The 23929-nt window shown below is 39.7% G+C and overlaps 2 protein-coding genes across 2 annotated transcripts in view; one reads left to right on the plus strand and one right to left on the minus strand.

The window, feature by feature from the left end:
* The window catches only part of HADHB (hydroxyacyl-CoA dehydrogenase trifunctional multienzyme complex subunit beta), a 39828-nt gene extending 38762 nt beyond the window's left edge, over positions 1 to 1066 (minus strand). Inside the window, exon 1 of the mRNA XM_007088926.3 lies at positions 966 to 1066. The gene's annotated coding sequence lies outside the window, so the exon portion shown is untranslated. The remainder of the gene's footprint in view (positions 1 to 965) is intronic.
* Positions 1067 to 1139: 73 nt separating this feature from the next.
* Positions 1140 to 23929, plus strand: part of HADHA (hydroxyacyl-CoA dehydrogenase trifunctional multienzyme complex subunit alpha) — a 49632-nt gene continuing 26842 nt past the window's right edge. The window contains exons 1-7 of the mRNA XM_007088927.3: positions 1140 to 1420; positions 10275 to 10316; positions 10410 to 10480; positions 11745 to 11878; positions 14543 to 14681; positions 15609 to 15728; positions 18539 to 18641. Of these exons, the coding sequence (XP_007088989.1) occupies positions 1354 to 1420; positions 10275 to 10316; positions 10410 to 10480; positions 11745 to 11878; positions 14543 to 14681; positions 15609 to 15728; positions 18539 to 18641 (676 nt within the window). The 5' untranslated portion in view covers positions 1140 to 1353. The remainder of the gene's footprint in view (positions 1421 to 10274; positions 10317 to 10409; positions 10481 to 11744; positions 11879 to 14542; positions 14682 to 15608; positions 15729 to 18538; positions 18642 to 23929) is intronic.

A 23929-nucleotide genomic window follows, 5' to 3' on the forward strand; every position in this document is an offset into this window, starting at 1 on the left:
GTAGAACTGAAGAAAACGAAACAACGAATATATGAGAGATCAATATGGGTCTGCAAAACTTAAACTATTTACTATCTAGCCCTTAATATAAGAATTTGCCACCGTTTATCTAAAAAATGTGGCTAAACGTAATTATATGCAGAAGATAGCATTACGACGGCAAGAGACAACCTTTTAACTGTAAAAAAAAAATCTTATGAGCTGGAGGGCTTCTGGAGATCATCAAGAAGCCTTTTTGCAAATTAACGTTATTTCGTTTTGGAATCAATCGCATTAAGGACTCGAACCCTTCTTTTCAACACACAAAAAACTATTATGCAATGTAGAGCTCGTGACTAGAAGTTAGTAGAGCGGCTCTAGTGCTATTTCCACCACCTGTGGCCATGGATGAGCCCGCTGACGCTGATTCACGGGCTTCATCGATAAAGTGGATAAATGACCAGATGACGGCCAGGCCCCTCCTACGTTAGAAAATCCTCTGGAGCCCTGGCTCTCCCAGCAGGATAGAATAGCTCTACTCCTCCCACACTGGAGGCCCGAAAGGTCACGTGACCAAGCCCCGCTCCAGGTAGCTGGTGTAAGGTAATCCCAACTCCCCGTTCTAAATTTCTATTGCCGCTGACCTGGCTACAGGCAAGACGGATGAAACAAAAACACACAACGCAACATAGCCCAGAGCTTTATGCCGACACACGAGCAAAGAATTCGTTAACTTGCGGTGATAAGTTTAAAGACACAGATGACACCGCTACTCAGAGCTACCGACTTCGAGCAAGTCCCAGTTACTGTCCTTATTGCACTGGTCCTGGAGACCCTGTCCGAGGGGCCTCCTTTCGCTCCCTGGAACTCCACTCCCCGCGAGAAGGGAGGCGGCCGCGGCTACTGATGCAGTAGACGGGAAAGAAAAGACAGATGTCGCCGCTGGGAAAGACCAGGCGGAAAGCCAAGCGCACGCCTCGACTCACCTTAGCCTCAGTCCTCTCCGGCTCCCGCTGCGGGCAAGCAAGGTTTTAACCCAAATGCCTGGACTAGACGTGACCAAGGGGCGGTTCCTGCCCAAAAGGACCCCTCACTCCCGCCAGCGAACTCCGCGGGCTGCCCACTGGCCGCCTGTATGGAAAAGCGGGCACTGCGCCTCCTCCTCTATGGGCCTCCTTCCTTCTAGCGGAGAAAGAGTCCTCCCCGCCCTGTTAGCTGGAAGCGAACGGCACGGCAAGGAGCCAGGGCAATTCGACATTGGGGGTTTTAGTCAGGCAGTATGTCGGGCGCCTGGCTGGGGCCAGGCTGAAGGAGAAAAATCCTCCACCCGCAGCCCCCACCTGAGTGCTTTCCACTCGTCCTCTTCAGCTCAAGATGGTGGCCTCCCGGGCGATAGGCAGTCTCCGCCGCTTCACTGCCTCCAGGACGCTCCGCTGCCCAGGTGAGACCTGGGTGGGAGCACCCCGCAGCCCCAGGCAGAACTCTTGGGGAGGCGCGTCTCCCTTTCGCTGTCGCCTTCCAGCCCCGCTTGGGAAACTCTGTCCTGGCTGCAGGGAAAGGATGCCCCTCTTGGACCCCCTTCCTGTGTCCTTGCGCACACTGACACCTCTTCTCTCGCTGCTCCCATGCCCTGCAGCGATTTCAGGCTCCGTAACCCCTAACGTTTCTGAGTCCTGTCTCCCGGGTCTGGCACCTTCCGCAATTCTCGTGGCACTTCTGTGCTCACGCCCATCTTCTTTTGTTTTACGATGGCCTCGGACCTGTCCCTTCTAGATCAGGAGTTCCAGGAGGACTGGAGCAATCCAAATCCGTCACATGTTTGTGGCCCCACCGCACCTTACTCTTAACAAGAGCTGTCTTAAAAGCTTCTTAGGTGGTATTAACCAGCTTTGCAAATTACTGCCACTCCCCGCTGCTTTCCCACAAAACCTTTTTTGTGTGTGTGCCCCTATTACCACATTTCAATAGAGAGCTCGACTCTTGCAGTTCCAATAATCCCGGTGTGAATGTATAGTATGTTAAATTTCAAGGGAAGGTTCTGCAGTTTACCAGAAGAAACATTTTTTTAAAAAATACTCAAATACCACTGTCCTGCCTGTGGACACACTGGGGGCGGAGTGTCGAAAAAATAAGATACGTGTACCTTAAGGAATAAAATGTTAGATAATTTTAAGAACTGTTCTAATTTTGTTTCTGATGGTACCCAGTTAGGCTTGCGTTAGCTAGATTATCTTTTTTCTTTTCAGACTGGCAGTGAAAGGGTTAAAGTGGGTGCCTAGGGAAAATCAAGCATTTTCCTCCCATCTCAAATCTATAAGGTGAAAAGTGACTTTTTATTGCATGTTACACTTAATACCGGCTAGTTTGAATTTTAACTCGTAATATGCCTTCCTCCTGGACCACCGAAATAGTATGTTTTTTGTAGACGTGGCTGGGGTCTGCTGTAAGGGATTAATTTTGGATGATTCAGTCTTTTTCTGCCTTCTTATTTCAACGTGTGATTTTAGTCTCCCCCGGACTGCTGTGTGTGTATATACCAATCATTATATTACAAAAAATTGAAATGTAAAGTTTGGGGAAGGGTTAAGAAAAAAGAGTCACCCATTTTCTTAATACATACAGTAATTGTTAGCATTTGGACATGTTACCTTACAGTTTTGTCTTGTTTTCTTTTCCACATTTGTGGCTTAAGGCTTTCTGGAAATCAAATATGTATGTTTGAACTAGCCTCCTCATTGGTTTTAAGGTACTTCTTATGGATTAGCAGCTTGTGTAACACTGAGGTGGTGGTCAGGTCGTGTGATTTCTGGTCACTAACTAGCTGTGTAACTTTGAACAAATATCTTAGTGTAACCGAGCTTTATTTTCCTCACCTGTGAAATGAATGAGACTTTTGGATTTTCTTAGACATTAGAAATACCATGAAAGAGCAATTCAAAGCATTTAAATTTGGAGTCTTTTAGGCTTGAATCTGGCTCTGCCTTTTATTCTTTGGTGACCTGGGACAATTAATTTCTATGTCTGTTTTCTCATTTGTGAAATGGGGAGTAATGCTTTTGAGAACTTCAAAGGAGTTATTTTAGGCTAAAAGCAATTTTTCATTAATTCTCAGTACATGCTGCTATTAACTCTTTCCTGCCCTAAAGAACTATGATTCTGTATATCTGAGAATAAATGACAAGCTTAACTTTTCTATATTTTTTGTATAGAAATATATATACCCATATAAATGTTTATATATTTTGCATTGTTTTCACCAATAAGAAAATGTGGCTTATTATAGTTATTACCCCTTTGAATAGCAACTTAGGAATTTTGAAAACATGTCTAGAAAGTGAATTCAAAATTGCCTGCGACCTGGATTGCCATTTAGACTCAACATAATACTGAGTCTAAATGAAAGTCTGTGCCATGGTCATTAACAAATGTTTAATGAGATTATAACATTTACTGGTGGATGGGTAAATTTTCTTGAAACTGATTTCTAATCCTCAAAGTTCTAACCCATTCCTCCTCCACAAATTCTGTAATTATGAATATGACTGTGAAATGCAAGCCACAACTTGACCAAGATATTTTATTTAATTCCTACTCCTCAGTCTCGATTTTTTTTTTTTTTTTTTAACGTTTATTTATTTTTGAGACAGAGAGAGACAGCGCATGAACGGGGGAGGGTCAGAGAGAGGGAGACACAGAATCTGAAACAGGCTCCAGGCTCTGAGCTGTCAGCACAGAGCCCGGCGCGGGGCTCGAACTCAGGGACCGTGAGATCATGACCTGAGCCAAAGTCAGCCGCTTAACCGACTGAGCCACCCAGGCGCCCCTCCGTCTCGATTTCTAATATGTAAGTGGTAAAATAATTTTACAGGAAATGAATTAGAGGCAAATACTGTAGTAGAAGATGTGTATTTAAATTTGACTCACTTCCCGGGGTGCCTGGTGGCTCAGTTGGTTAAGTGTCCGACTTTGGCTCAGGTCATGATCTCGTGGTTAGAGAGTTTGAGCCTAGTGTCAGGCCCTGTGCTGACAGCTCAGAGCCTGGAGCCTGCTTCCGATTCTGTGTCTCCCTCTCTCTCTACTCCTCCCCTGCTCACTCACTCGAGCTCTCTCTCTCTAAAATAAATAAACATTTAAAAAATAAATAAACAAATTTGATTCACTTCCTTAATCCTATGTCTTCCCCCAGGGTTGAATATTGAGAAAAGCTTTTGATTGTATAACCCAAGTAACATTTTTGTATTGAAATTTGTGTCCTTGTAATCCAACTCTCTCCACTGCTGTAGTTTTAGGTCTTGTAGGTATCTTTTGAGTTAAGTTATTGGGATGAAAGAAGCAGGACAAAGGCTTATCTCTTTTGCTGGCACAGTTGATATAGGCTAAAGTTCACCTAGCTGCTATGGAGTAAACTGTCCAGATTTCGTAATGGATACGGCTAGATTCCAAAAGCAAAGCTACCTTGTGGCTACCAACTTAATTTAGTTGCCTGTGGTTTGAATTCAAGATACATTTATACACTTATTTTCTCTTGGTTCTTTTTTTTTTTTTTTTTTTTTTTTTGTCTCTACTATGGCTTGAATTCGTTTCAAGATATGTTTGTACCCTTATTTTCCCCTTCGTTTTTTGTCTTTATTGATTTGGAGGAGGTGTTTTGTGTATATGTATATGGGTGTGTGTGCAGCAAAGGCAGATTAGTGGTAAGAGTTTAAAATGGTTTGACCCATGGGGCGCCTGGGTGGCTGAGTCCATTAAGTGTCCGAGTTCAGTTCAGGTCATGATCTCACGGCATGCCCCGCGTCTGGCTCTGTGCTGACAGCTCAGAGCCTGGAGCCTGCTTCAGAATCTGTCTCCCTCTCTCTCTGCCCCTCCCCCACTCACACTCTGTCTCTCCCTCTCCCTCTCCCTCAAGAATAAATAAACATTTTAAAACATTAAAAAATGGTTTGATCCATAAGCTAATGAGCACCAACCTGTTGTCTCAAATAGTTGGTCTTTAAAAATGCAACCCATGCCCGAGCCCTGGCACCTGCTCTATTTTCTTTTTGCTTAGCACTTACCTCCTAACTTACTTTTTTTACATATATTTATGTTTCTTGTTTTTCGGCTGTTTTTCCACCCTGTCCCTCCCACCCTGCATTCCTAGTCAGTCCATCCCCACTCTCATCCACTCTACCCTGTTCTATTCCCTGTTCCCCTCCCACTGGAATTTCCACCCTACGGGCAAAGTTCTTTTTATGCCAGACCTATTTTCACTTCTTCATTTATCTCTACTGAGGAGGAAGTGATTCTTCCTACGATATTCTTCCTGATATATATAATCCCCTGCTGCTGTAGAATATAAGCACCACAAAGACCAGGATTTTTATCTTTTTGTTCAGTCCAAGTGCCTAGAACAGTGCATGGCAGGCCACAGTGATTTTTTGGTGTTGCTGAATCAATGAATGATTGTGAGATGATGTTGGAAGAGCAAACTCTTTAGTTGGGGGAATGCAGTGATTAAAGAACAAAGTAGTAAATAATAAGGATCAAAATTGGCGGGGGAGAGAAAGATCATTACAGATGGAATCTCTTGATAACACCTTGTGGAAAAGGTTGGGGCCATGATGCAAAACATAAAGAAAGAAGACTGGTAAATACAGATGGTACAGATTTTAAAAGGTGGGAAAGCAGAGAAGGGAAGTATATCATTAGTGAGGCAGAGGCATGGGGGTTAAGGAGATGGCTGGCTGGCTTCTATCTTAATTTATTTGGTTGTAGCCCTGTGACTTACAGATACGTTTATAATTATTATATCACTTTTACTTCTATCTTTATAAGAATGCCAAAATGCTCTAAGAGACTTGTTCATACAGCTAGTAAATGATGAACTTGATGTTTGAACCCAAGTCTTTTAACTCTCAGGTCCTTTGTCTTTGCTGATTTGGATTGCTTAAAGGAAAAATGCAGACAGAGCCAAAGATCACCTGACTCTGGTGCTTGTGTCATCCACACAGTTTTCTTTAACATGTTGCTTGCCTTTCAGACCAGTGTAAAGCTGCTATTTTCTGCGCTTTCTCTTCCTCTCCCTTAAAGAACTGCAGGATAGAGGGAAAGAAAGAGGAAGCAAGAGGCTTGGCTACCGCGACGGTCCCTCTCCTAATCCACTGCACCATCAGTGGGTTCTCCAAATCAGTGGCTCCCACATGCCCACTTGTTTGCTATCTGTTTCAGTCTCCTTTCTAAAAACTGCAGATTCTGAGGCCCAGCCCCCTTAAATTCTGATCCTGTGGTTCTAGGTTGTATGTCGCCCAGACATCTGTGAGTATATTTGAGCCTCCCCAGCTGATTCTAATGCCTGGAATCACTTCTCAATACTGCTGTGGGAATCCCAGTCCAGCTAGATATGGTGCATTGTCTCTTGGGTCCTGCTTTGGCCATGTGTATTAGTTCCCTAATCCAGAAGGGTCCCCGCCTCCTTGTCAAATATAGACCATCCTCAACATAAGCCCTATGTTGGGATCTGTGCTAACAGCACAGAGCCTGATTGGGATTCTCTCTTTGCCTCTCCCCCAATCATGTTCTCTTTCTCTCTCTCAAATAAAGTTTAAAAAAAAAAAAAAGTTAAAATCCCTAGTAACCTCTCAGCAGCTGAACCTTTCCACCAGCCTGTGACCATCTGTCTCTCTCTGTGACTACTCTCTCATTCTCCAAATCCCTTACCTTTATCTGGCTTAGATTTTGAGGGATCTCAAGAGTCTAAGACTGCCTTAGCATGCAGTGATAATCAAAGGTAATGAACAGTAAAATTAAACCATGTTGGTCATTTTATGTCATGGTAGTATTCTTTTTTTTTTTTTTTTTTTTTTGGAGAGCACAAGTTGGGGAGGGGCAGAGAGAGGAGGACAGAGGATCCCAAGCAAGCTCTGCCCTGACAGGCTGACAGCAGTGAGCCCGATGTGGGGCTCGAACTCTCAAACTGAGAGATCAAGACCTGAGCCGAAGTTGGAGGCTCAGCTGAGCCACCCAGGTGCCCCAACCTTTTTTTTTTTTTTTTTTTTAATGCACTCCTAAGTTAGGCAGGCACTCCACACTCTCTTTAATTATGCTTGTGGATTCCAAGACTGTATATAGCCCCTAATGTAGTCCAAATGCAGTATGGTTTCACTGAAAATTAGACATAAAAAAAAGTTTTAATACTAGTAACTAAGAATGAAATAGTGATGGAATATTATTCAACCATAAAGAATAAAATCTTAACCACTTGCAATAACGTGAGTAGTGCTAGAGAGTATAATGCTAAGTGAAATAAGTCAGAGAAAGATACCATATGAACTCACTCATGTGGAATTTAGGGAACAGAACAAACGGGCGCCTGGGTGGCCCAGTTGGTTAAGTGTGCCGACTTCAGCTCAGGTTTATGACTCATGGTTTGTGGGTTTGAGCCCCGCATCGGGCTCTGTGCTGACAGCGCGGAGCCTGGAACCTGCTTCAGATTCTGTGTCTCCCTGTCTCTCTGCCCCTCCCCTGCTTGTGCTCTCTCTCAAAAATAAATAAACATTTAAAAAAATTGTTTTAGTTAAAAAAGAACAACCAACCAAAAGAAAAAAGCGATAAACCAAGAAACAGACTCATAACTATAGAAAACAAACTGATGGTTACCAGAGGGGAGATGGTAGAAGGGATGGGTGAAATAGGTGATAGGGATTAAAGAGTGCACTTATCGTGAAAAAATATATAAAAGGAAAGAAATTAAATTTACTAATATTTAGTGTATGAATTGATAAAGTTAAATGTACATAAGTTATTTTAAAAAGAAGGAAATAAATACTGAGGGAAAGCTAGCACAATTAGAGGGATACATGAAGGAGCCACTGGGTATTATTAAAGTACCAATTCTTGGGGCGCCTGCGTGGCTCAGTCAGTTAAGCGTCCTACTTAAGCTCAGGTCATGATCTCACAGCTCCCAGAATCGGGCTCTGTGCTGACAGCTCAGAGCCCGAAGCCTGCTTCAGATTCTGTGTCTCCCTCTCTCTGCCCCTCCCTCGTTCATGTTCTGTCTATCTCTCTCTGAAAAATAAACATTTAAAAAATAATAAAGCACTAATTCTTTATTGTATTTGATATTACTTTAAAACTTATGCCTTTTCCTGGATACATGTGTTTCCTGTGTACTGCTATTACGGTTAATAATTATTAAGGGATGATTTTTTTATTTTTAGAGCTAAAGAGAAAACTTCTGTAAGATATTGGACAAGGTTTGGAAGATGTGGGTAGGGAGGAGTAAGCAATTAAAGAGGCGTATTTTGAAGTGGTTTAATATGGTTTGAAGTGACATGTGGTCTGAAGTGCAGCATGAATATGAAAGAGAAAGGAAGAAAGAGCAAGGTGTTTTTAAAGAAGTTTGGAAGTTGTAACTAACAGATATGGACCCAGTGCTGACCTCCAGAATAGCTTGGTTACTACTTAGAGCAAGACGTTTGTATGAGAGCAGGGCAAAGGTGACCCTTCAGTGCTAGAAAGGAGTTAGAGTAATGCCCAGAACAAACTGAATTTTTGCGTAGGAATTTCCCAGTGTTCCTTACTTTCGATCTGTAGTCCAGTTTGAAAGACCCCCTGTCGGGACTCCTCTCGTGATGACTTGTGCTCAGTATGTCATCTCATCAGTGTTATGCAGGAGAGCGTGAAGTAGTGAAGTGACTAGGAAAAAGGGAGAAGAGGAGCTGGTCTGTGTCATCCCCAGGGTAGGAATATCCTTGGTGGAGTGCAATATGGACCTGTTCAGTTGGAAATTCTTAAAAGAGTATGACTGGACTATTCCATAAATGGCCACTAGTGCCCGTTGATTTCACTTTTTTTTTTAAGTTTTTGCTTGAATTTTGTTTGAGTTTATTTTCTTATTTTATTTTTATTTTAACTTATTTGAGTTTAGCTAACATACAGTGTAATATTAGTTTCAGGTGTACAATATAGTGATTCTGCACTTCCATACATCACCCGGTGCTCATCACAAGTACATTCCTTAATCCCCATCACCTATTTAACCCATTCTCCCACTTACCCCCTTTTGGTAACCATCAGTTCTCCGTAATTAAGAATCTGTTTCTTGGTTTGCCTCTCTCTTTTTTTCCCTTTGCTCATTTGTTTCGTTTGTTAAATCCCACATATGAGTGAAATCATGCAGTATTTGTCTTTCTCTGACTTATTTTGCTTAGCATAGTACTCTCTGGCTGCAGCCGTATGGTTGCAGATGGCAAGGTTGCATTCTTTTTTAGGGCTAATATTCCATTCTATATAATTTTACTTTGGATCATCTCTCCATAAAAATACAAGAGGATGTGGGGTCAGTTGAGCGTCCAACTCTTGATTTCGGCTCAGGTCATGATCCCAGGATCATGGGATCTAGCCCCGTGTCAGGCTCCGTGCTGTGCATGGAGCCTACTTGGAATTCTTTCCTATTGCTGCTCTAACAGATTCCCACAAATTCAGTGTCTGAAGCAATACAAATTTATTATGTATGTCAGAAACGAGTCTCATTGGGCTAAAATCAGAGGCGTTGCCAGGGCTGTGTTCATTCAGGATGCTCTTTGTTCATTCTGGAGAAGTCATTTCCTTGTCTTTCCTAGCTTCCAAGGCCACCTGTATTCCTTGACTTCTTCAAAGCCCGCAAAGTAGGGCTAAGTTCTCATGTTGCCATCTATCTGGTATTCTTTGACTCTCTCTTCTTTGAGATTAAATCGGGCCCGTCTGGATAATCCGGGCTACTCTCCCTATGTATGGGTCAATTTTAATTCCATTCGTACCCATGATTTCCTTTGCCGTATAACCTAACATATTTACAGTTTCTGGGACCTGGACATCTTTTTTTTTTTAATGTTTATTTATTTTTGAGCAAGAGAGAGAGGGAACACGCACGCAAACGAGGAAGGGGCAGAGAGAGAAGATCGGAAGTGGGCTGTGCACTGACAGCAGAGAGCCCAATGTGGGGCTCGAACTCGTGAACCATGAGATCATGCCCTGAGCAGAAGTTGGATGCTTAACCGACCGAGCCACCCAGGTGCCCCAGGGACCTGGACATCTTTGAGAGGGGATTCTTCTACCTACCACATTTAATATCTAAATAATTTTATAAGCTGATAATTAAAATGAAAAAGGTATGGTAGTAGTCACAATCATCGTCCAGAATACATTAATCTCATTTTGGTTTTTTGTGGTTATAAATTCCAGCTTTGTTATATTTAGCAGGTACTACAGAAACTCTTAATTTTGTAATTGAATTTGAATCAAAATAGTAATTAAATTTGAATACCTTTTTCTTGCAGGTTATACCTGCCGCAACTTTTCAGCATCCTCTGCTTTGCTAAGTAAGTTTAATTTCTTGTCGACATGCTTACATTGCTTTTTAGATTTGTTTAGCAATAAACATGTTTACGAATAAATTATCCTTCTCTTTTTAGCCAGAACCCATATTAACTATGGAGTCAAAGGGGATGTGGCTGTTGTTCGAATTAACTCACCCAATTCAAAGGTACCTAATTTAACTTGCTGCAGTCTATGTCTACTAACTACATTCATGAATCCAGTGCTAAATAAAAAAGAAAGAAAAATCCACCAGTCTGACAGTAGTCTTATATGAATTTGTAGTTGTAATAGTTTGACAGATTGCTCAAAGGAATACAGTTTTCTGGAGCAGAGGTCCTTGACTAAGAATTCCTTCTAGTTGACCTTAAGTGTCAGGTTAACATCAAGGATTAGTGAAATTAGCCTTCTGTTACTGTGTAGAATATGGAGGTGATTTACTAGATAAGAACCAAAGCGCATGCTCTGTTTAGGAGTCAGAACTCACCTATCCATCTTAACTACCAGGTTGTTAAACAGGCTTTCTTCATTACCTGCCCGCTGTAGTCATTATTCATAGAAAATTGGGTTAAATGTGGGTGTTAAGATTCCTGAGGAACTGGAATGACAGTGCAGTTCACATGTTGGAAGTCAAGTTCTGTTCTAAGTGGAGCTTCATTTGTTTTTGGCAACTTCAACAAAGCATTAATCCAGTCTTTGCCAAGAAGACCTCTGTTGCAGGAGCTTATGCTTTTCCCCCATCTAAAATGGGTGTCAAGTTTTGTTATTAGAGGTCTAGAGGGAACAGCAGTACCTAGATGGAGGCAATTAACAACTATCACAAATTAAGGAAAACAAGAGCCAATCTTCTTCACTAGAGTAAATTTTGGTGCCCACTGACCAATGATTCAAACTTAAGCTATTTTTTCCAAATTTTCTAAGTTGAGCATTTTTTCTGAACACAAAACAACACATGCCTACAGTGGGAAGTTTTAAAGCTATAAAGAAGAAAATAACAAATCATTCATACTACAAACCCAAAGATAACCACTTTTAACATTTAATCTAGTTTCAACAAATAATATTTACAAAGTAAAATCATACTATAGGTCTAATTTTGAGTTCTTTTATTCTTAATGTTATACAAACTTTTCCATACCAACAAATTCCATAGACTTATTTGTAGCCTGCATATGTTTTGAACTCTTTAAGAGTATGACCCTGAGTTCCTTCTTTGAGTAGATCTATTTTTAAAGGGAGGTTGCTTATGGTTGGCCAAAGCTGAATAGAAAGCTACTGGGTTTAGATTTTCCCCCCCTGCCTCTCTTGCTTCTAACAATATATTTCTGCTGGATAAACAAATTTCCTACGATCAAAATAGCATTTCATGGTGATTTGCACATCTGGTACTTCAGATTTAAACCCTTAGATTTATATGTATTTCCCTTTGGCAGGTAAATACACTGAGCAGAGAACTGCAATCAGAGTTCATAGAAGTAATGAATGAAATCTGGGCTAATGATCAAATCAGAAGTGCCGTCCTTATCTCATCAAAGCCAGGCTGCTTTATTGCAGGTGCTGACATCAAGTAAGTTTTCAGAAATTTGAAGTCACCTTTGATCTTGGCTAATAGTATGTTTCTTAGGCCTAATCATTCCTCCATTTAAAAGGAGACAGAAGTAAATTCTCTGAAAGTTGTCTTTTTTAAAATTATTTACACAAATGTGTTAAAGTTGGTAAAAAAAAAAAAAAAAGGGGGGGGGCTTGTTGCTTAAACCATGTGAGACTAACCTTTCCTTAAAGAAGTTGAAAGCAGTTCTAAGAAAAATATTTGAGTAGAATAAAAAAATACTATAAAATTAAGCTAACAATGTGGTGCCCCTCTTTTTTTTTTTTTTAAACCCAACAGACCATTAAATATTTAAAAGTTTGAAAATACCATGTTAACAAGGACTTGGAGAAATGAGACAGTTAATATATTTCTAGTAGGAATGCCAGTTGGTACAGCAACTTTGGAAAACATTTTGGCAGCATTTCATAAAATTGAAAATGCATGTATCATATAATTCAGTGATATTCTTCTAGCTATACATGCTAGAGAAATCCCACCCTTTGTTTTTAAGGACCCATTTATGAGGATGTTCAGCCCTGTGTAGTTAAAATAATGAAGAATTTAAAGCAATTAAGTGTCAGTCCGTAGGGAAGTGGATAAGTAAACTGTGGTATTTTTACATGATAAAATACTACAAAATAATTCAAAGGAATTAACTAGATCCACAACATAATGTTAAAACTTAAAGACATAATGTTAAGTTTAAAAAAAAAAGCAAGTTGTAGAATGTTCTATACAGTATGTAGTTTATGTAAACATTTTAATATTTTTTCTTAAGTTTATTTATTTTGAGAGAGAGAATCCCAAGCACTGACAGTGCAGAGCCTGACGCAGGGCTCGAACTCAGTGAACCGTGGAGATCATGGCCTGAGCTAAAATCAAGAGTTGGAAGCTTAACCAACTGAGCCACCCAGGCGCCCTACTTTATGTAAACATTTTAAAATCACACATAAAATGTCTTATGTTATTTATGGATACAAATGTGTCGTTGGTCTGGAAGGATACACTGCAAACATTCGAAAATGGTTGTTTCAGGGTAAATGAAGTGACTGTTAAAAACTTGAGTTTGTCAGAGTGAACTTTAGTGATGCAGCTAATATTTTGTTATTTTTTAATGGTAAGATTTATGCATATATAATTTGTTTACAGTTCTTTAAAGCATTTATAAGGACTCTGTCTCTCAAAAATAAACACTAAAAAAAATTTTTTTTTAAAAACGGGCACCTGGGTACTCAGTCGGTTAAGCGTCCGACTTCGGCTCATGTCATGATCTCACAGTGTGTGAGTTCAAGCCCACATCGGGCTCTGTGCTGACAGCTCAGAGCCTGGAGCCTGCTTCGGATTCTGTGTCTCCCTCTCTCTCTGCCCCTCTCCTGCTCGCACTCTGTCTGTCTCTCAAAAATAAATAAACATTAAAAAAAATTTTTAAAGCATTTATAAGCAGGTGAGATGCTTAGTGTTAGTTTAATGGCTTAAAATGTTAACAGTTGTTAATTCTGTCAAAATATAAGTATTTGTTATATTATTCTTTGTACCTTATACAACGATAGCCAGCATTATAGGCTGAGTAATTTGTACCTAAGGTGTCTGTATAGTTTCAAACCTTGCTCCACATTGTGTACTCTTTTTGTTTATGCATAGTAATTAAGAATTTATAAATATTTAATGTGTATTTCTTAGAAAAAGCAAAATTATCTGTATCAAGTGCTTTTTATTCTAGCTCAGTTATTTGAGCCTAGAAAGACACTGATGTCTCAGGGCGCCTGGTTGGCTCAGTCGGTTAAGCGTCCAACTTCAGCTCAGGTCATGATCTCATAGTCTGGGAGTTCGAGCCCCGCGTCGGGCCCTGTGCTGACAGCTCAGAGCCTGGAGCCTGTTTCAGATTCTGTGTGTCCTTCTCTCTCTCTCCCCCTCCCCTGCTCATGCTCTCTTTCTGTCTCAAAAATAAATAAAAACATTGAAAAAAAAAAAAAAAAAAAGACATGGATGTCTCACTAAGCTACCTGGCTGTAGCTTTCTGTATCCATGGGAAAATACTTGCAGCTTCTGTGAAGCAAGCTGAGCAGCTCCCAGTATATAAAATGACAAAAACTTGTTATCTTTGACCAAACATACAAAATTCACAGTTTAAATGTTCTCAAGACCAAAGTAACAAGTGAAACAAACTGAAATGAAAGGACATTGAATGCAACATTAGTGTGGTGAATCTTTTTTAATCATTAGGAGATCTAAAAACAATTTGAAAGCGTTTTTTTTCCACTGTCATTTTGATTAGCGTTGAATCTGAGGGTTACTTATAGTGAACATGTTTAATGTGATAGGAAAATATTTACCAGAAGATGATTTTTTGCATGTACAGAGTTTTGTAATCTAATGATTTTTTTAATAGAAAATAAAATTTTGCAACATGTTTTGTTTCGTGTTCTCTGGATCCGGAAATCTAACATTCTTTATGGAGAGATGATGTAGCTGATATTAGTGCTATCTGAGGCAAAACCATTCTTAAACTTCTGAGTATTTGAAGATTCACTATCAAGTATTGACATATGATAGGGTAAGGATACAGTGGATGATATATTGAACCAAAGTACGGTATAATTTCATCTTTGTTTCTTTTCTCTGTTTTCTTGTTTGCTGCAGCATGTTAGCCTCTTGTAAGAGCGCGGAAGAGGTAATGCAGCTATCGCAGGAAGGCCAGAGAATGTTTGAGAAACTTGAGAAGTCCACAAAGCCTATTGTGGCTGCCATCAGTGGATCCTGCTTAGGAGGAGGACTTGAGGTATAGATTTATTCCAAAGTCTTTGAGACACTGTTGAGCCTGTTGGTGGGAATTACAGGCTGCTAGCCTGTAGGCTACTCTTTTGCCTGCAAAAAGTTCTTGGAGGAGAATCAGCTTTTTAGTCATCCTCATGGCACAGAGCAAGTAAACCAAAGTGTGATGTATTCATTTTTATAAGTTTAGAAGTTTTGAACTAGATCTCTAAGGTCTCTTTCAATTCCAAAAACCTGGTTCAGGTTTGCAGGGCAAAGATTCAGAAGTGTGATTCATGCTCTTGAGCTACTGAAGTCTAGAGGAGACACACAGAGCATAATATGTGTGTAAGTGCTTTGTAAATAGTAAAGATGGTGAATAATGTCAGATCTGAGAAGAGATGCTTACTAGACTGGAGCATGTAGGAAAAGAGAGGGAAAAATAAAATAACATTTATTGAGCATTTATCACATGCTGAGCTTTGCGATAAACACTTTGATATATATTAATTAAGGAAACATATGCCTGGTCCTAAAAGACAAAATCATTCCACCTATGGGTATGGTATGAGCAAAGACAAAGGTAAGCAAAACCTATTAGGACATCATAAGTAGGCCTGCTTGATTGAAAAGGAGGGTCTCTAGATGGTACAGGCCTTCTTAACTTGGCATGCAATGGACATGGTGTGTGCACTTTTCTATTGAGAGCTTCCATAGCTTTCAGCAGATTTTTAGGGAGATCCGCAACCCCCCAAAAAAGGTTAATAAATTAAGGGGAAAGTATGAAATAAGGCTAGAAAGAGAAATTATAGAAAGCATCAAATGCCAGCCTAGTGAATTTCCATTTATTCTGTGGGCACATTCCTGCATTAAGTAATCTTTAGACCCTCACATAACCTAAGGTTTTATAAATTTACATTTTCTAACATTCTGATTTTCTTTCATTTGTTTGAAGCTTGCCATTTCCTGCCAATACAGAATAGCCACAAAAGATAGGAAAACAGTATTAGGTAGCCCTGAAGTCTTGCTGGGGATCTTACCAGGAGCAGGAGGCACACAAAGGCTGCCCAAAATGGTGAGTATAAGCCCCCTTGTGACCTTTAGAACCTCATTACCTATAGGCCCCTTTAGATCTATTTCCTCTGGTACAAAAGGCGCAACATGGGTATTCATTGTAGAATTTAGAACCAAAATAAAATATGAGTGTATAGGATCCACAACAAATTTTAGGCGCACCTGGGTGGCTCAGTCAGTTAAGCATCCAGCTTTGGCTCAGGTCATGATTTCCTGGTTCGTAAGTTCAAAGCCCCATGTCGGGCTTTGCACTGACAATGTGGAACCTGCTTGGGAGTCTCTCTCTCCCTCTCTCTGCCCCAACCGATTCTCTCTGCCCCAACCCCTTCTCTCTGCCCCAACCCCTTCTCTCTGCCCCTTCCCCACTTGTGTGTATGTGTGCACAAATAAACTTTAAAAAAAATAACAAATTTTATTCCTGGTGTTTAGTTTTTCAATTCCACTTTTTATTTTTTTAATTCCTTGATCAAAATGATTGATCAAGGGGGCACCTGGCTGACTCAGTCGGTTCAGCATCCAACTCTTGATTTTGGCTCAGGTCATAATTTCACAGTTCACAGGATTGAACCCGCATCAGGCTTGCTTGAGATTCTCTCCCTCTCTCTGCCCCTCCCCTGCTTATGCACGTGCTCTCTCTCAAAATAAATAAATAATAACATTTTTAAAACTTAAAAAAAATTTTTTTTAATTATTTATTTATTTGATCAAGGTTCTTTGTTAGTCTCTGAGGAAGTATAAAGATAAATAAGATATATGTTTGTCTTTCTGGAACTTACAGTTTTTTAAAGATTTTATTTATTTTTTACCTTTTTACCTTTTTTTTTTTTTACCTTTTTAAAGATTTTTTTAAGATTTTTTTTTTTTTAAGTTTATTTATTTTGAGAGAGACAGAGCATAGGCAGGGAGGGGCAAAGAGAGAGGGGGGCAGAAGATCTGAAGTGGGCTCTGTCCTGACAGCAAAGACCCCGATGTGGGACTCAACAGACTCACGAACTGTGAGATCATGACCTGAGCTGAAGTCAGATACTTAACTGGCTGAGCCACCCAGGCGCCTAAGATTTTATTTTTAAGTGATCTCTATACCCATGAAGGGGTTTAAATTTCCAGCCCCAGAATCAAGAGTTGCATGCTCTACCGACTAAGCCAGTCCAGTGCCCTTTGAGCTTACGGTTTACTTTGTTCCTTCTGTGCACAGTACCATTTTACCGGTTTTTCAAATCCAAGGGTCATATTTCATGATAAATATAAGAGGCAGCCCTTTCTCCTGACTTGGATGATCTCATTGCTGTATTCTGTAGAACCAGCAGCCAACCAGACTTCTGAATTCTTAAGGAGAAGGGAAGCATATCAGACCTGGAGGCCGCAGAGCAATCTTAATATCCGACTTGAGGACCCGCTGAGCCTTACAGCTTTGGGCACCATTGACTGCTCAGTGAAAACAAGGCTCCGCAGAAATACTCTTTGTAGGGAAGTTGATATCAGCTGGGCACAGAAAAATGGGAAGATTTATGGTGTTAATTTTCTGATAATAAGTGTGTATTCCTTTACTGAAATTTTCAAGAGAATTTATTGAAAGAATGGATATGGGTATAGAAAATACTGCTGAGTTTCTTTTGTTGTTTAATTGGTATTTGAATGTTGCTAGAAACCATTCTTCTAGTAACTGCATAAGAAGCCCTGGCTGAGTTTTGTTTTTAAGCCTAAAATGCTTTTTACATTTTTTTAAGTGTGTATTTATTTTGAAAGAAAGAGAGAAAGTGTGCACAAGCAGGGGAAGGGCAGAGAGAGAGGAAGAGAATCTCATGCAGCTCCATGCTGTCAGGGCAGAGTCCAACATGAGGCTCAGTACCCTAAACTGTGAGATTGTGATCTGAGCTGAAATCAAGAGTCGAACATTCAACCAACTGAGCTGCCCAGGCACCCATTTAAGCCTAAAGTTCTTTATCGAAGACATTATCAAAACTACCAGGTTTCTCGGGGCTCAGTCGGTTGAGCGTCCGACTTCAGCTCAGGTCACGATCTTGCGGTCCGTGAGTTCGAGCCCCGCGTCAGGCTCTGGGCTGATGGCCCAGAGCCTGGAGCCTGCTTCCGATTCTGTGTCTCCCTCTCTCTCTGCCCCTCCCCCGTTCATGCTCTGTCTCTCTCTGTCTCAAAAATAAATAAATGTTAAAAAAAAAATTAAAAAAAAAACAAAAACTACCAGGTTTCTCAACCTCCACTAGTTCCAATAAAGGAATTTTAAGTATCGGGGCACGTGGCTGGCTCAGTCAGCTAAGCATCCGGCTTCAGCTCAGGTCATGATCTCGCAGTTCATGAGTTCGAGCCCCACGTTGGGCTCTGTGCTGACAGCTCAGAGCCTGGAGCCTGTTTCTGATTCTCTCTCTCTCTCTCTCTCTCTCTCTCTCTCTCTCTCTCTGTTCCTCCCCTGCTCATGCTCTGTCTCTCTTTCTAAAAAATAAAGATTTAAAAAAAAAAAAGGAATTTTAAGTATTATATAAATGACATAATATGTAAGTGCAGAATTTTAGGAAACATGAAATTATTTCTCCACCTTATCTATTTCATAAGACAGAAATCTTAGCATTTGAATTAAAAGAAGAAATACAGACATTTTAGCTTCCACTGGAGGTGTCTAATCCCAAAGTTACCTAAAACGTGTATTGGTGTGTAAAAATTAACTGATTGGTAGATAGCATAGAAATCTGGTTTGATTTTTCTCATTTTAATATTTGCTCAGTTGAATGAATTGTAAACTGTAATTGTCACTCTCATATTTTTTCCCCTGTACTCTGATCCTTGCTTGCATGTTAGGTGGGTGTGCCTGCTGCTTTTGACATGATGTTGACTGGTAGAAACATTCGTGCAGACAGAGCAAAGAAAATGGGACTAGTTGACCAATTGGTGGAACCCCTGGGTAAGTGGTAGCGTGCCTCAGAGTTGGGCCTTATGAATTTATTTGTTAAAGAGTTAATGTCTTGAATATTGGTTAGAGTAAAATTCATACTCTTAAGAAATGAGTCATTCTGAAGAGTAAAGTTTTCTAAGTATAGCTAATACTAAATCATTTCCACCATCACCCCAACTTCTTGTTTTATTTTATAAATTGCACATCAAGAGTACAGAATTGAATCAAGTCATTATTTTTGGTTCTTAAATTACCTGTATCATTATTCATAAAAACCTTCCTTCAGTTTTATGCGTCTGTTTTAATACTACAATAAACATGTATGAAACAACCTGAGGATATTAACAGCAGTTGACATCTACAATGTGCCACTTCCTCCATACAGCATCTTTTCCTCCTCTGACCCAAGGAAACCACTATTCCACATTGTGTGTTTGTCACTGTCTTGCATTTCTTAAAAATCAGCATTACTGAGGGACACCTGGGTGGCTCAGTCAGTTAAGCATCCAACTCTTGATTTCAGCTCGGGTCATAATCTCGTGGTCGTGGTTGTGGTCATAAGAGCAAGCCTTGTGTCGGGCTCCACACTGGGTGGAGCCTGCCTGAGGTACTCTGTCTCTCTGCCCCTCTCCCTCCTGTGCATGTGCACTTTCTCTCTTTAAAAAAAAAAACAACAGCATTATTGAGATGTTATTTATGTAACAATAAATTTACCAATTTTTAATGTACACTTTGAGTTTTGACAAGTGTATATAGCTGTGTAAACACTACCCCAATCATATAATAGAATGTTTTTAGTATATAGCTTTTTGTGTCTTCTCTGATTTAGCCTAATGTTTTTGAGATTCATCCGAGTTGTCACTCATATCAACAATTCCTTCCCATTGCTCACCGTTATGCCATTGTATAGATATACCATAATTTGTTTATCCGTTCAATAAATGATGGAAATTAAGTGTTTCCAATTTGGGGCCGTTCAAAATAAAGCTGCTGTGAACATTCATCCACAAGTCTTTACGTGGATGTACTTCATTTCTCTTGGACAAATACCAAAGCGTACATTGGCTGGATCATATGATAGATGTGTGTTTAGCTTTTAAGAAACTGTCAAACTGTTTTCTCAAAGTGGTTATACCATTTTGCATTCCTACCAGCAGTGTATGAGAGTTCTAGTTACCAACCACTTTGCAAGGTCAGTCTTTTTAATTTTAGAGCTTTTTCTTTTCTTTTCTTTTCTTTTCTTTTTTTTTTATTTTTTTTTTTTTTAATGTTTATTTATTTTTGAGACAGAGAGAGACAGAGCATGAACAGGGGAGGAGCAGAGAGAGAGGGAGACACAGAATCTGAAACAGGCTCCAGGCTCTGAACTGTCAGCACAGAGCCCGACGCGGGGCTCGAACTCACGGACTGTGAGATCATGACCTGAGCCGAAGTCGGAAGCTTAACCGACCAAGCCACCCAGGCGCCCCTCTTTTTTTTTTTTAAGAGAGAGAGCGAGCGTGAGCATGAGCAGGGGAGGGGCAGAGTGAGAGAGACTGAATCTTAAGTGTAGAGCCCAATGCGGGGCTCAATCTCACAACCACGAGATCATGACCTGAACTGAAATTAAGAGTTGGACGCTAGGCACCCCTAATTTTAGACCTTCCAATAGAAGTGTAGTAATATCTCATTGTGGTTTTAATTTATATTACTCTAATGACCAGAGTCATTAAGTTTCTTTCATGTGTTTATATGCCTTCTGTATATATTCTGGTAAAGTGTCTGTTGAGATGTCTTGCCCATTTTGATTGAGTTTTTCTTTTTGAGGTTTTTTTTTAATGTTTTTTAAATTTATTTTTGAGAGAGAAACAGAGTGTGAGCAGGACACAGAATCTGAAATAGGCTCCAGGCTCTGAGCTGTCAGCACAGAGCTCGATGCGGGGCTCAAACTCGTGAACTGTGAGATCATAACCTGAGCCGAAGTCAGCCATTTAACCGACTGAGCCACCCAGGTGCCCCCTCTTATTATTGAGGTTTTGGAGTTCTTTTTATTAGGATACAAGTCCTTTGTGAGATCTGCAAATATTTTCTCCCTGTCTGCAGCTTGTCTTTTCATTTCTAAATGCAGAAATTCTTAATTTTGAAGGAAGCCCATTGTATCAGGATCTTCTTTCATGGATCATGCTGTTGGTGTTGTATCTAAGAAATTTTTTTCTTTCTTTTTTTTTTTTTAATGTTTATTTATTTTAGAGAGAGGGGTGCAAAGGGGGCTCTGTGCTGACAGCAGAGAGCCAGATGCAGGACTCAAACTCAAGAAACATGAGATCATAACCTGAGTGAAGTCAGACTCTTAACCAACTGAGCCACCCAGGCACCTCTAAGAAATCTTTTCTTAACAAGACCACAAAGATTTTCTCCTGTATTTTCTTCTGGAAGTTTTGTGGTTTAGCTCTTTCATTTTGGTCTGTGACCCATTTCAAGTTAACTTTATGATGGTATGAGGTAGATTGAGTTTTGTTTGGGGTTTTTTTTTTGCAAATGAATATCCAATCTCTTGACACAGTTTATTGAGAAGACTCTTCTTTCTCCCTTGAATTACCTTGACACCTTGGTCAAAAATCAGGTGTTTGGGTCTGCATCTGGATTTCCTGTCTCCAGTTATCTAAATGTCTTTACTTAAGCCAATAGCATACTGTCTTCATTATTGTGTTTTAGTAAATCTTGAAATCAGGTTGTATGACCCCCTCTATCATGGTTCTCTTTCAAAATTTATTTTGCCTATACTAGTTTCTTTGCATTTGCATACAAATTTTATAATCCTCTCATCCATGTCTACAAAAATACATGCTAGGATTTTGATTGAAATTGCACTGAATCATTGTATCAATTTGAGGAGAATTAACATCTTTAAAATATTGAGTCTTTTCATCATGGGTATGGTATAACTTCATTTAGTTCGTCTTTAATTTCTCTCATCAGTGTTCTATACTTTTCATTGAATATATCTTACATTTTGTTAAATGTATACATTAGTGCTTCATACATTTAGGACATTATGCTATTTTCACTTTAATTTCTCATTGCTGAGCACTAGTATATATAAATATAATTGACTTTTGTACATGGACCTTGTATTCTGTGACTTTGCTAAATTTATTCTAGTAGCTTTTTCTATAGACTTCTAAGGAGTTTCTATGTCAATAATAATGTTGTCTATAAAATATAGACATTTTGGCTTTTTCCTTCCCCGTCTGGTTGGCATTTGTTATTTTTTTCTTAACTTACTGTAGTGACTAAGATCCATAGTACAGTATTGGGTAGAGGTGGTGAAAGCAGGTACTGTTAACTTGTTCCCATCTTAGGGGAAGAACATTCACTCTGATGTTGTGGAGTGTGTAGGGTTAGCTATAGCTTTTTTATATATGCCCTTTATCAGATTACAGACATTTCCCTTTATCTATAGTTCGCTGAAAATAGATGTTGAATTTTGTCAAATGCAGAGTACAGTTGAGCCTTTCTGCATCTAATAAGATGATTGTGTGGTTTTTGTCTTTTTTAGTCTGTTAGTAATCACCAGTTATACTGAGTTTTGATTATTCAACCAGACTTGCATTCCCGAAATAAATTTCACTTGGTCATAATGTATTATCCTTTGTATAACATTTTGTACAGGACTTTTATGTCTGGTCATGAGAGCTAATGGTCTCAAGGATAATTTTCTTGTGATATTTTTGCTTGGTGTTGGTATCAGAATAATGCTGGCTTCATAAAATGAATTGGAATTTTTTTTTCTATTTTCTGGAAGAATATTTGTAGAATTGGTATTATTTCTTCTTTACTTGATAGAATTCACCAGTGAAGTCAGGTGGATGTGGGGTTTTCTTTGTTGGGAAGGTTTGTTTTTTTTTTTTATAGATATACAAATTCACTTTCTTTTATAGATATAGGGTTATTGAATAAGGTTCTCCCAATTGTTTTGCTTTTGAGTGAGAGCTGTAGTAGTTTGTTTCTCAAAGATTTTGTCCATTTCGGGGGCGCCTGGGTGGCTCAGTTGGTTAAGCGTCCAACTTCGGCTCAGGGTATGATGTCACGGCTCATGAGTTCGAGCCCTGCGTTGGGCTCTGTGCTGACAGCTCGGAGCCTGGAGCCTGCTTTGGATTCTGTCTCTCTCTCTCTCTCTCTCTCTCTCTCTCTCTGTCTCTCTCTCTCTCTCTCTCTCTCTCTCTCTCTGTCTCTCTCTCTCTCTCTCTCTCTCTCTCTCTCTCTCTCTCTGTCTGTCTCTCTGCCCCCTACCCCGCTCACACTCTGTCTCTGTCTCACTCTCAAAAATAAAACATTTAAAAAAATAAGAAATAAATAATTTTTAAAAAAGGAAAAAATATTTTGTCCATTTTATTTAACTTTCCAAATTTGTTACAGTGCAGTTGTTCAAAATACTTCATTATTATCCCTTCGATATCTTTATGCTCTGTAATGGTATATATCATTTATACTCTTTCATTCCTGATATTGGTAATTTGTGTGTTCTCTATTATTTCCTTGAGAAGTCTGGCTAGAAATTTATCAAGAAATAGCTTTTAGTTTCATTGGTTTTTCTCTGTTTTTGTTTTTTTTTTATGTTTATTTATTTTTTGAGAGAGGGAGAGTCAGAGCTGAGCAGAGGAGGGGTTAGAGAGAGAGAGGGAGACACAGAATCAGAAGCAGGCTCCAGGCTCCCAGCTATCAGCACAGAGCCCAATGCAGGGCTCAAACTCAAGAAGATCATGACCTTGAGATCATGACCTGAGCCGAAGTCGGACGCTCAACCAACTGAGCCACCCAAGCGCCCCTGGTTTTTCTGTTTTTTGTTTGTTTGTTTGCTGTTTTATTGTTTTCGGCTATCTCATTATTTCTGCTTGCTTTTGGGTTTAATTTGTTCTCTTTCTGGTTTCTTAAGGTACAAGTTTAGATCATTGATTTTAGGCCTTTTTTCCTAACATAAGCATTTGAAGCGATCAACTTCCCTCTTAGCATTGCTTTATCTATCTGCATATTTTAATATTATGTTCTCACTTCCATGAAGGTCAGAATATTTTCAGATTTCTCATTATTTTTTTGACCCGTGTGTGATTTGCGAGTGTGTTACCTAATTTCCGAACATTTGCAGATGTTTCAGATACCTTTCTGTTACTGATTTCTGGTTTAATTTTGCCGTGATTACAGTTGAGCCTTATTATTTACAAGTTCCTTACCTGTAAACTTACCTACTCACTAAAATCTGTTGTGACCCCAAAATAATACTTATGGTGCTTTTGCAGTCATTAAGAGACACGTACAGA

Source organism: Panthera tigris, chromosome A3 (assembly GCF_018350195.1).
Source record: "Panthera tigris isolate Pti1 chromosome A3, P.tigris_Pti1_mat1.1, whole genome shotgun sequence".
NCBI classification, from domain to species: domain Eukaryota; kingdom Metazoa; phylum Chordata; class Mammalia; order Carnivora; family Felidae; genus Panthera; species Panthera tigris.